The sequence below is a fragment of the Sciurus vulgaris genome (assembly GCF_902686455.1).
Source record: "Sciurus vulgaris genome assembly, chromosome: 13".
NCBI lineage: Eukaryota > Metazoa > Chordata > Mammalia > Rodentia > Sciuridae > Sciurus > Sciurus vulgaris.
The window spans coordinates 86,234,693-86,248,045 of NC_136474.1; the positions used below are offsets into that span (position 1 = coordinate 86,234,693).

At 43.6% G+C, this 13,353-nt stretch overlaps 1 protein-coding gene across 2 annotated transcripts in view; it reads right to left on the reverse strand.

The window, feature by feature from the left end:
• KDSR (3-ketodihydrosphingosine reductase) overlaps positions 1–13,353 on the reverse strand; it is a 31,678-nt gene that overhangs the window by 3,336 nt on the left and 14,989 nt on the right. For both annotated transcript variants that reach the window (XM_079109209.1, XM_079109208.1), the window contains exons 7-9: positions 9,939–10,022; positions 6,012–6,095; positions 2,855–2,956 (exon numbers count right to left, since the gene is read on the reverse strand). In XM_079109209.1, the coding sequence (XP_078965335.1) occupies positions 2,855–2,956; positions 6,012–6,095; positions 9,939–10,022 (270 nt within the window). The remainder of the gene's footprint in view (positions 1–2,854; positions 2,957–6,011; positions 6,096–9,938; positions 10,023–13,353) is intronic.

Genomic DNA, 13,353 nt, shown 5'->3' on the forward strand with positions numbered 1-13,353 from the left:
GTCAATTAAACTATTCCAACCATAAAAAGAACAAAAATAGGTACTCTTAGTAGAATAGAGCTAAAATAGCTAGGGCAGTTCCACTCGGCATCCCAAATAGGGATATGTAATTAAGATTTCTGTGATTTAAGATTCATCTTCTGAGCACAAGGATAAGACCCTGTGCCAGGTGCTGAGAAGACTGTGATGAGCAAGATACATCCCCACCCTCTCTGAGCTTTCCTTTTTGAGGTGGGGCCTCACTATGTCTCCCAGACTGGTCTCCTGGGCTCAGGTGATTCTCCTGCCCTGGCCTCCTGGTGCATACTCTGCTGGAGCCTATATGTTAACCAGAAAGATGATCAAGCAAAAAGGCAATTTCTGTTTCAGGGCCGAGGCAGCAATTGGCCATATCTTTTACCCTCACTCTCTCCACTAGCAGATTCTCACTAAAGATCTTGAAAAGACATTAAACTGCAAAGAGAAAGAGAAGCTTTCACATATGCAAGGATTCAACAAATGTGCCTTCCAGGTACCCCCTTCTTTTCTCAGAAAGTTCTGACCAGAGGCAAGTGAAGTGAAGGGTCAACAAAGAAAGACACTGTCATATGATACAGGAAGAAGGGACCCCACACAAGAGGTGGGGGGATTGCCCCATGACCACCAAGAATTGGGGCAGCCAGGCGTCAGCTCTGCACAGGCCCAGGGGCAGCTGGTCTGGCCTGGGAGGTCCCGGGCTTCGGGAAGAATTCCTTCCTGATCCAATATCGGTATTGCTAAATATGTCAAGAGGAGATGAAGATGATCAGAGGAGAATTGAACAGGGAATTGACAGTGCCCAGATGTACATTTAAAAAAAAGCAAAAAATAATTTTAGAAAAAATAAGAAGTTGTGTGTGTGTGTGTGTGTGTGTGTGTGTGTGTGTTTAACAAGTAATCATTGTACATGACATTCAGCTGTAAAGAGCATCCAAACAGTCACCAAAGTGATCTTCCCTAGTACGGATCTAACCAAGATGACAATAAAACAAAGGGACAGAATAACTGATATCACAAAATGAGGGTGGGGAGAGGAGGGTGAGGGGAGAGCTAAGTGAGTGTCGTTCATCAGGGAGGCAATAAAATGACGCACCAACCCAGGAAGAGTGGCAATGTAGGGCTCCCATCTCCAGGGGGAACAGGGTAGCTTCCGCTGAAATAACAGGGCAGGTGGGGTTGGGGTAGGCTGTGGAGGGGTAGGGCGCGAGTGCCAGGGAGGGTCTCCAATCTCCTTAGCAACCCTTGGAAATCTCTTGACTCTCTGAATGTATGCAAGGATAACTTGCAAAAACCACAGGAAAGCTGGCAAAAACCAAACCAGGAAGACAGTGAAATGATCACTAGTAGACAGGGGTTTCTGGGGACGGGGGATGGAAAGGTGCCACCCAGGGTGATTTTAGGGCAGTGCAATTATGCTGCATGACCCTGTGATGGTAGATAGATGACATTATGCATTTGTCAAAACCCACAGATGTGCACATCACCAGGAATAAACTCTACCCTAAACTGCAGACCTGAGGTTAGAATGATATGTCAATACTGGTTCAAGGCACCACACTAATGCAAGATGTTAGTAGGGAAGCGAGGTAGGGTGGGGTCGGGGTATACAGGAACTCTATTTTTGCTCAAGTTTTCTATAAACCTAAAGCTGTTCTAAAAAATAATTACATATATATTACATACACATAAACATAGTAGTCTATCATATACATGCAAATATACATATTTACACATATATGAACCTCAAGAAAAAGCAATTATGAGCTAGTCTAACAAAGAGTTGAAGATGTGACCTGAAGGAAGATTAAAAGTTGGCTAGACAAAGGAAAGCTGGGGATGAGGGACATAAAGAAAGTTCCAGAAAGAGAAAGAAGGGTAGGGAAAGGAAGAGAAAGAGCTAGAAGGACTAGCAGGCCAGCAGGTCAGAGGACTTGTTACATGCGCTGGAATTTAAGCTTAATCTGGGTGGTACTGGGGAGCCACTGAAGGTTTACAAAAGGTGTTTCTGTGGCTTGGAAAAGCAGTCTGCTGGGAACAGCGGTGCACACCTACAATCCCAGCAGCTTGGGAGGCTAAAGCAGGAGGAGCATGAGTTCAAGGTCAGGCTCAGCAACTCAGTGAGACTCTTGTCTCACAATAAAAAATCTTAAAAGGGCTGTGGATGTGGCACAGTGGTAGAGTACCCCTGGGTTCAATCTCCAGTACTACAAGAGAAGAGAAAGGAAAAGAAGACTGGACTGCAGGCACCCCGAGGTTGGAGAGGTTGCCTTACATCTGATTCTCCAAAGCAAACAGCACCCAGCATGCACATCAATAAGTGCAATAACTTCTGAGTGTTGGACAAAACTATAAATGCCACAATGGTAGGGAATGAATGCTTTTAACCCTCCATGCACATCTCTTTCAAAAGCTTAGATACTGGTGGTCTAACTCAGCTAGAAAAGGTTTTCTCATCTAATGTTTCATTATGTTGTAGGCAAGGCCACTGGTAAACTAGATGGACAATTCCATTTTTTCGGACTCTTTGAAGCAAGGCGTTTCTCAGGTGAAAACCCAGATTAACAGTTCAATAGCAGAGACAGTACTTCATCTATTTGCAGGGCTCAGCACCAAAAACTTCTTCCCAGTCTACATTCCTTAGGTTACGTCCTTAACCTACTTCCTATTTACTTATTGTGAGTAGAGGAAGAGAGAAAATTGATAGCTCAATAAAAATTCTTCAAATTCCCAAATACAGTTACTCTTAGCCTTTTTCCCATGGAGGTTTGAAGGGGCAGTTTCTGCCTTGTCCATCTGTCTGTCTGTCTGTCTGATGGCTGGCTGAGGCAGAGCTCACCTGTTGGAGTCCTTCAGTGATCGAAGTTACTGGAGCCATTCCACAGGTCAGGGCTGAGAGCATGTACCCATCTGAGCCAATGGAACTATTAAAATTTCCTTGCTAAAAAAAAAGAAGAGGGAAGAGAGAGAGACCCATTATAAGTAGAAAGGAATCGATCCAACCTATCAGCAGCAATGAAGTGTGCCTTTCACTTTAGGTTGTCTAGGATGGTAATGAGGCAAACATCAGAACTCGGACACTTGGCCTTGGGCGATGGGCAGCTCTTGAGATATGAATCCACAGACCCTGGGGGGCCCTGACCCCAAGGACAAAATGACTGTCATAATACTAAGACACTTGCTGCCCTTTTTTTCAACCACAGTGACATGTGCACTAATGGGCAAGACTTCTGGGGCATTAACTCCATCAGTGTTCTCACCAAAATGCACTAAAAGTCACCGTCACCACCTCTGCCATATGCACATGCAGTAATAAATACACAAAGAAAACACAAGTTTTAAAAATCTTTAAAAATTTTTTCAATGTCCATTTTCCTTAAAAATGCCCTTGATAAAGAAGAGAAGTTAATCATTTTATAAAATCACAACCCTTGAAGAAATGTCTCCTCAATATAGTAGCCCCCTTTATCCCAGCTTCTGTTACCCACAGTCAACCAAGGCCTGAAAAGATTAAATGGAAAGTTCCAGAAATAAACAATTCATGAGTTTCAAGTTGCACACGGCTCTGAGTAGCACAATGGAATCTCATGCCACCCAGCTCTGTCCCACCCTGGCCATGAATTATCTCTTTATCCAGCATATCTGAAACCAAATTCAAAAATTACCCTATTTTATAGGTTAATTGTATAGTTGACTGACACAGTTTTCAATTTCACATTGTAGATAACCTTTAAGAAAACCATTTGTCGAGTTTGGGTTTAATATCAAAAGAAGAAAAATGTATCCATAATTATACACACAAACACAACCTATATAAGTTTTCCTACATACATGTGGCGGGGCGGGAAACAGTACGTAGAGGGTTTGCAGATTCAGGCATCCGTGGGATTCCTCAAGAATGAGGTGGGGCTACAGTACTCCAGTTGACAAGGGAGGAACTGGCACCGGGTGCCTCTGCAGCACTTGAAGGCAAAGCCCATGCAACTCCTCAGAGCTGAACTTGCTGTCCTCCCAGGAACCCTGTTTTCATAGAAAAGCACCAAGCACTGTGACAGGCAGTGCGGGTGATTCTGCTTGGCTGCAGCAGACTTGCAGAGTGGACCAAATGAGCCTGTCACTTGGAGGAAAACAACTTGGTGCATTTGGGGGTAATGTTAAAATCTGAGTTTTCAAGGAAAAGTTCAGATATGCGAAAAACTTACATCTGCCATCTTGAGACTGCTGGCTTCTCAACACATACTTTTATGTGTAAAATCAGCAGTGATACTGATGATGTGATTTTTTTGATAACTCATATTTTTGAACCCATATTTTCCAAATGACTAATGCCTGATACAAAATCATGAATGGGTAAAAGATCCATTCAAAGTGCAAGAGAGACCAACAGATTTTAATGCCATGGAGAACAAAAAGTTCATTGATGTGGTTTCCAATTTCACATTGTAGTTAACCTTTAAGAAATGACCATTTATCCAGTTTGGATTTCAATATCAAAAGAAGAAAATGATATCCAAAATTGTCTGAAAAGCCTTAAAAGATACTTCTTCCTCTTCTAACTACATGGTCAGATTTTCTTCATTTGCTTCAACCAAAACAAAATATTATAATAGACTGACCACAGAAACAGACAAGAGAATCAGGCTGGCCTCTATTATGCAGACCTTAAAGTAATTGGTGATAATATAAAACAATGCCACTCTTCTTGCTGAATGTCTATCTTTCTTTCTTTTTTTAAGTTTTAGATGGACAGAAAACCTTTATTTTATTTACTTTTATGTGATGCTGAGGATTGAACCCACTGCCTCACATGTGCTAGATAAGTACTCTACCACTAAGCCACAACCCCAGCCCCTCTTGCTGAATTTTTTGTTTTGAAAATAGTTATATTTGTGAAATATGTCATATTAAAATACAATGAATTTATTATTACTTTTAATGAATTCATAACTAAGTTTTTAAAACTATGGCTTCAATTTCTAACATGACAACTACAGATAAATATAACCCAGTTAAATAAATGTTCTTAAGGACTGTCGATAATTAAAAAGAGTGTAAGGTGGTCAAGAGAAGGAAAAATTTGAAAAACCACCTTATGAAAGGAATCCTGTCAAAATAGGAAGAGTGCTTCAGGATTATTAAGAACTTAGGGTCTATTTGCTTTGACTTGAAATGAACTGGAAAAAAAAAATCCCATCTAAGCCCCTTGTGCCATCTCCTGTGCTTTCTAAGGTGCCTGGGCAAAGCTGTTCACCAGTGTATATTTTAAGAGAGGCTGGTATTTCTTTCACTCTGCTTAGCTCAGCCTCACACAGCCGCACTGGGCTATTCTCAGGCTGCACCACGCCATGTGACACCTTCACTCCAATGGTCCTAAAGATGTTCCAATGCCACCGTGGGCCTGCTGATCACAGACAGCCCTCATTCTGGTCCATTTTTCTGCATGAGGTTCAACAGGAATGTTGCTAAAAGGCACGCGGCACATTGGCTGTTGCTCTACAAAACAGCACATGATCTCTAAAGATACCATTTTTGATTCCCAGAAAACTCAGTAGCTGAGAAAATGCAAGGGCTGGGATACCAGGATGAGGGGCCCAGCAGGCTGGCTGTTCTTATTAGTTATCCTTTGGGAAAATGATATTAGGAAGCAGCAAGGGAAAAGAATCAATGAGCCTGGCAGTAAAGACCCTAAAACATCTAAAACTGAAAACACTGTGGGAAAGAACAGAGGGAGCAGGCTGCATACTGTGTTTAAATCTTATGGATGAGTCTCATCTAAAGAATGAGAGTTCCAGATACCCTCACTGTTCCTAAGGTTAAGGCACGTAACATATAATGAAGTGTCTAGGGAAGAAAAGTAGAGTCTGACATTAGACAGGTGAATCTGACCAAAAAATTAAAATAATTTTTCTTTTGAAATAAGTCCTTGAGTAAATATCTTTCCAGAAATATAGTATAACTACAAACAGTATGGAAAACAAAACAAGGATTTTACTTACTATGGCATCTTTAACAATTTGTTTGGCCACTTGTTCTGGCTTGCAAACAGATGTGGTCTCTGAAATGAGTCGAGTCTCCAAAGGCTAAAAGTGAAAAATAATGTTTGTATCAATGCCCTATTGACCATTACATTAAAAATAAATCAGTCTTACGGCACCCTAATTTTTAAGTAATTGTGATTATGCACCTTCAAACAGAGTCCTAATTTTAGAATAAGGTCCATCTGGATTCTAAAGCGATTTCTACTTGGTCACTTCAGCCCAGCTGCTAAGCAAGACAGAAGGCCCCACACTGTCTGTAGGATGTGTGTGTTCTTGGCTTCAATGAGGACCGTCAAAGCTAAAGAGAGAACACATCCCTGGGTACCAATTCAGGAACCCTCTGATTCCTCATTGCTGGCCAAATATCTGACTCTGTGTCCTGGGAAAATCTGCACCCATTTCTAACCATACTCCCAGGCCAGCAGATGACTGACACCTGGGGACAGAACTGAGGCCCTGAACAGAGACAGTTTCAACCCAGCCCCTGGTCAAGAACTGCAGCTCTTTTTGAAAGAACCTGCAGAGGCAGCAAAGAGACAGGATGCTGACAGAGGAGCCACTCACAAGATAACACAAGTGGCCTGAGTTTGGCTGAGTGCTACTCCAGGGCTGGGGCTTCAGTCCCAAATCCTGGCCTCTTGTTCTTCAAAGCATGGCTCAAGGCCCTCTTAACTCTTATTTCAAAATGCCTTTCCTGAATCCTCAACTGGCAGTAATCTCTTCTTTGAACATTTCTGTCTTAACATATATTATAGCCACTTCTGCATTTACATTTGATCTCCTAAGCTGCTTATGGGAAGAATCCCTCCCCCATTTATCTCTGGTTCTTCTTTGTGACACTTCACACACATGTGTAAAAAAAAATTCTTTAGAAGGGCGTTTCAAACTAAAGCCTTAATCTATAGGAGAGTGCATATTTTATTTACCATATAGGCTTAGGAAAGTAAAATAAAAGCCAAAACATATTTTCTTAAAATAGAAAGCAAAGCACTTCCTAAAAGTCTGGATGAACCTGACAGGTTCCTGATGAATCTGAATGACGAGAAAGTCCCCTTTGAAGGGACCACCATTCCTTCTTCCAACCACCAGGTTGACAACCAAGTCAGATGCACATGAGATTTAAAAGTGCTATGTCGCCCCCTAAAGAGTCCACAGATCAATGCAGGATTGGATTTACCTAAAGTAGGCCCAGTATTTTACAGAAGGAAAAAACCTGACTGAGCACAAAATCAAATCATAGGGAAATACCACCCTTTGTCAGCTCTGACTTCAGACTGAGACTGCAGACCAAATGCTGAAGATCTGCTTAGCAGGCCTCTGCTTACTCCAAGGCAGGACATTTGGCTCAAATTTACTTCTCTGAAACAGTAGTAATTTTAAAAATTGCAGTGCCAAAGAGAAAAGAACAGAAAGAAAAGCTTATAAATCATAAACATCTTTTTTGCAAATATACAGAATATGAAATATAAGTGCCAATTTTTATGCTGCAGCGATTCTTATTTACTGAGAATTACTATAAAGAGGAAAGCAAAAATCTTAAAAAAATAAAAAAGTCTAAAGGTAAAATCACCCTCAGTTTGAGGTGGTTTAAGTTCTTTCCTACCACTTTATTAATTAATTAATTTGCTTATTTGATGATTTATTTATGTATGTATTTTGGTACCTGGGATTGAACCCAGGGGCGCTTAACCCCTGAGCCACATCCCAAGGCCTTTTTATCTTTGTTTTGAGACGGAGTCTCACTAAGTTGTTTAGAGCCTCTGTAGGTTGCTAAGGTTGGCCTTGAACTTGGGATCTTCCTGCCTCAGCGCCTGGAGTCCCCAGGAGTTTTGGCTCAGCATGGCAGCTATGAGGCACCTTGCTGGACACAGAAAAATCCAGCCAAGGTTCCTGCCCTGCTTGGGTCTCACGATGCAGAGCTGGTTTCACGACGCTTCATTAGGAACACTGATCCAGGCATGAGAAAAGGGCAGCGGAGGCGGACACCAGGGGATCCTCTGAACAGGCCAGTTCCCCCACCCGGCCCTGCAGTGAAGCAGGAAGAGGGCAGCCGGAGCCCTACAGTAGGTGCGGCAGCGCCCCACTCAAGCGTGGACGACCAAGGATCGCCGGTTATCCCTGGACATCAACAGCAGCGACAATAACAGAGGAGAAGCAGCTCGGAGGAAACAGCTGACACAGACACAGACAGCGATTTAAAAAAGACCCTCTGGGTGCTGCTGGTTAATCACAGCCACCTGAGAGGCTGAGGCAGAGGAACTCAAGTCTGAGTGACTTAGCAAGATCCTGTCGCAAATAAACACAGAAAAGGGCTGGGGATGTAGCCCGGAGGTAGAGCACCCCGAGTTCAATCCCCACCCAGAACCACACACAGACACACACATGAAAACAAACAAACCTCTAAACAGTGACAAAAATAAAACAAGACCAAAACCCCAGAATAAAGATCCTCAGAAATAAAACATAAATAAACCCAGGAAGGAAGGTAAGTTATAAATGTTTATGTTAGTGCATTACACATAGAAGTGGGTTCATTTTGACATGTAAAATATTCAAAGAGCTAAAAAGATTTTACATGTGACAGCAGAAATAAAAATTTCAACAGAAAAGTTAAAAAAGAGAGCGAGAGAAAGAAAATTAGGGGAACAGTCCAGAAAGTTCAACATTTGAGTAACAGAAGCTCCAGAAAGAATACCTGAAATAACTTTGGATGGAAATTATCAAAAAAGTAATGTTAAGAAAATGTTCCAGAACTGAAGTGCATGAGTTGTCAGAATAAAAGGGCTCATTTGAGTGTCTAGCACATAAAATGAGAACACTCTGCATCAAAATACATTAAGGAAAGATAAAAATGGATAAAAAGTTTCCAGAAATAAACCCAAAAAAAAAAAAAAAAAAAACCACCACCACCAACAAAAAACCTCCAGATCCTATATAAAGGGTTGGGCTACCAGGATGCCAGCTAGAGGTCAGTGGAGAAATGCCCCCAAATCAGAGGGGGGCATCATTTCCAACTTAGAATTCTGTGCCCCACAGAACAACCACGGAGCACACAGGGAAAAGAGAGTCATTTTCAGACACACAGGTTCTAAGCACAGGTGACAGCTGACATCTGATGTGCGCATCCTCAGGAAATTACAGAAGCTCATTCCTGAGACTCGACAAAGGAAGGGAAGGGAACCTGCAGGGAGAAGGTAAGCAGAGGAGTTGGGACCCGCAGGTCTGGATCAGGCCAGAGGTGGGGGCCCAGGAGAAATGGCTTTGAGGGAAACAGGATGAAAGTAATAGAAAACCCCGTTTGGGATCAAAAGGGGACTTTTAGTTCTAAGACTGAATAAGTTACAGATACAAAGTTAAGAAGATGAAAAGGCAAGAAAGAGGAAACGTCATTATAGAAATGGGCAGGTGTGAAGAATATCTACACGGTCATGTTAATACAGAAGCTGGGCAGCATCTAACGCAATTACACAGGAAGAACACCGGAGTGGGGAACAGATCTGAGTCTTAAGTTATATCTCCCGCAGCAGAAAGTCAATAGGTCATTTTGCAATCTTAAAAATAAATAAACCAATCGCAGTTTAGACGTGCTGATTAAGAGGGGGAATCGGGAGTGGGAGAGAAGGCAAAGACTTGCCGAGCAACGGATGACGTGTGACGGGTCACCCTGGTGCATGTGAAGGGACGAGGTTGGCATGAGGGGCAGCAAAGAGGAGATTCCCCTGGAGAATCCGGGACCTCAGGCCCTGGTGCAGCGCTCCACCCCCAGGACACCCCACAGACACTGGTGGCTGACAAACCACCGTGAAGTGGAGCAGAAGGATGCAAAACTGGAGAGAAGAGGCTCACAAGGCCGAAGACGCGGAATGCCTGGGCAGGAGCACTGACCTTCGTTTTGTTTTCCTCGGCGAAGCCAGGGGTGTCGGTGTCGGGTGGGTAGGCCACTGTGACGTACACGTTGTATGGCTTCACCTGTGGCAGAGAAGCAAGGTTCACACCTCCGGTCAAGGGCACGTGATCCTGCATCCCCGCCCCCACCTGCCTTGGCTGGGCCCATTCTCAGGAGGTGGTCAGAGCGACAGGGTGATTCTAATGGAAACCACCGGCCCTGGTAACTGGCCACACTCAGGGCAAGGGTAGGTGCCATCCGGATCCCTTTGCTATGATCCTATTTGCTACTGGCTCACTTTTCTCATTGGCATGAAGACATCTGAGGTTTGGGAAGCAGAGACAGCCTAGAGTAAGGTCAGGGACTGCAAACCCAAAGGGACTGCCCAGCAGAGAACCACAGTGCTGCTGCTGCCTTACTGCAGCCCCCAGGAGCGTCCCAGGTCCCCTCTCATTACGCTGCCCTCTGCTCCCAGGTTCCCTCAGTGAAGCACAGCTCTAAAGTGGAACGTGGGGATCTGCAAGGGTCAGGAGAAACAGGGGACTCTGGAAAGCTACTGGAAAGTGCCACAGGGAAAAGATGCCTCTGCTGGTTCCATTCCAGCGCCACTGCGAGGGCCGGAGAGAGCTCATCCTCCTGGCCCAGCCATGCTCAGAAATGGCTCTGGACAGGGGCCAGGCCACGAGGTTGATGAGCAAGCAATTTCTCTTCCACTTGTTTTTGAGACAGTGACTTAAAAAGGCTGTCTCCCACAGCCTTGCCCTCCTATGCACGGACCATGGAAAAACAGCACAAAAAAGCCAGTAAGAGGTAATTACAGAGGCTTATAAAGACTGACCCTGGCTGCTCAGGCTGGTCACTTCCAAGCAGGTCTCTGCCCCACCCCCACAGTAGGTAAGGACCATAAACTAATGTAAGACAGTATTTCAAAGTACAGTCTCAGGCTCAAGGCTATGGCTGCCGTGGTGAAACAGAGCTTTACAGAACAGTTTTCTCATAGGGTGGGACCATAGATTGTTGGGGTTGAGAGAAACCGGGCCAATCCCCTTCTGGGTTGGTATCCTCCCTGTAATTATCAAGCCAAATGACTCTCCTGGTCAAAGGGTGGATACTGTCAATAGCTAGTGACTTGACCATCTATGCAGGCTTTCACTTACTTATCCAACAAGTACCTACTGGATTCCTACTGTGTGCCGATATTGTTCCTAGAATGCAGCACACAGGCATGGACAAAACTTACTATTCCCTCTTCTCATGGAGCTTCTGGTCACTCTTGGTCACCTGATTTACTAAAAGCTGAATACACTGAACATCTTCACATGGTCCTTTAACTATGGACTTCATAGCAACCAGAAAAGGCAATGAGGGTGGTTTGGGTTCAGTTGTTCTTGGTAAGACAAGTCTGACCCCTGAGGTCACCACTCTTTCTAAGAACATACAAGCCACTCGCTGAGGCTCTGCTTGGCTAGCCCCTGCCTGCTTGTCCCCCTCCCTCTGTCCCCTGCTCTCCCCACTCCCTCTGTTCTCTCTGCTTCCTTCCACCTGGGATCAACCTCAAACAGGAAAGACCAACCGCTCACTCAAGACCTGATTTACCAACAAAACGATCCCACCTAAGACCTGTGTTCCTCATTCCATTACAACAGAGACGCAGGGGCTGAAGCAAGACTATTTACATGAAACTTCAGAACTTAAGCTTCAGCTTATTTTCTAACCATGGTGGGCAGAGATGGAGGAAGGGGCAGGGCCTCATCAGGTTTGGCTCCTACCTCACCTCTGCTTTCCAAAAAGATTAAAATTTAAACTCTTTAAATGATATATTTGTACCTAACATATTAAGAAAAATCCCCCCCGAGAAATGCCAACAAAGCATTCTTTCAAGATTACGCACTGTACCTACAGCATTTCCAAGGCCCTGCCTTAATCTGGGGACAAAGCAAGGGGGAAGGAAGACTTGAAAGTTTATTAAACCAAAAGGATTACTGCAAGTATTTAGTTTGAGCAGTTATATTGATTTCATTCACAGAAACTGACTGGATTATCCAGGTTTCAAAAACAGCACTCGGTTTTTAGGGAAATAATGGTTTGGTATAAGTTCTACTATGAACAAACTAGATTTTGAAGAAAGGATTTATTTCCCCAAGATAAAATAGGCTATTTTTCAGGGTACATGTTTTTATTTTTTGTGTAAGCAAGGACATTTTCAATGGATTCCAAATGTGGATGGAAGTTCAGCAGACCTGGGGCCCAGGCCAGCAACCTGCAGTGTGCAGATCTCATCTGTCACCAAGGTTGAGGTAACTAGGTACTGGCAACTAGTTTTCTTTTCCCTCTTCTGAATTAGCACCTCTGTTCTACCAGAAGTGAAATCAGGCCACCCAGATTATACACTTTGCCCTAAATTAGTGGACCTAGACTTGTCTCGGCAAGACAAGATTTAGAGGAAAAGGCCCAGTGAGCAACATTTTCATCTCCAAACACCCCCTTCACCTACATGGACTCTATGACCCAAGTGTGGGGCTGAGACCAGCAGCCAGATGAATGAGACAACTTCTGACCTGAATTACAGACACATCCTCTACTGCAGAAGACCCAGAGACAGGGGGCTGAAGACTTGGATCTTGTTATTATTTCTGTCACCAAGTAATTCTATGACTTTGAGAAACTCATTGAAATCATGGAAAATTCGGTCTTCTTTCCATTAGGTGGCTTAACATCTGCCTCACATATTTCAAAAAATTATGACAAAAAAAATGGTTATTCATAAAGGGACTCTTTCAAGTAAAAACTGCAAAAGAAATAACCAGTGTTCTTGTCTGAAATTTCACAGTCATGTGTGCCCTATTGGTTAAGTGTACTATGATGACCTATTTTGATTAAGATTTTAATCCAGCTGGTAACAAGAAATCTGCGGCTCGATCCTTTGGAAGGAGAACACAGTCTATCAATCTCTTTGTGGCCCATCAGGGCTGTCACTGGCCTAGTAACTTGTCCAATATTTAGGCCATGTGGGTCTCTGTCAGACAAAATCAAGGTTTCTTCTGGCATATTCTAAACATGGGTCAGCAAAATATAGCCCGTGCCTGGTTTTACAAAGTTTTGCTGGGACACAGTCACACCTTTTCATTTATGTAGTGTTGACTATAGCTGCTTCTCTGCTGCCAGAGCTTTCTTCAGTAGGTGCGACAGGCACCACCCAGCCCTCAAAAGCCTACCATTTACTATCTGGTCCTTTACAGAAAAAAATTGCTCACCTCTGATCTAAACGATTAACCAGGATTTCCAAAAGCACACTTATTACAAGGGGGCTCGTCTTGCGAATTCTCCTCTTTGGGCTTTTAACGTCATGAGGTGGTGTTACATTCCAGTGTTTACTGTGGCAGGAGGAATTCTACCTTAGGTGGCCCTGGATAG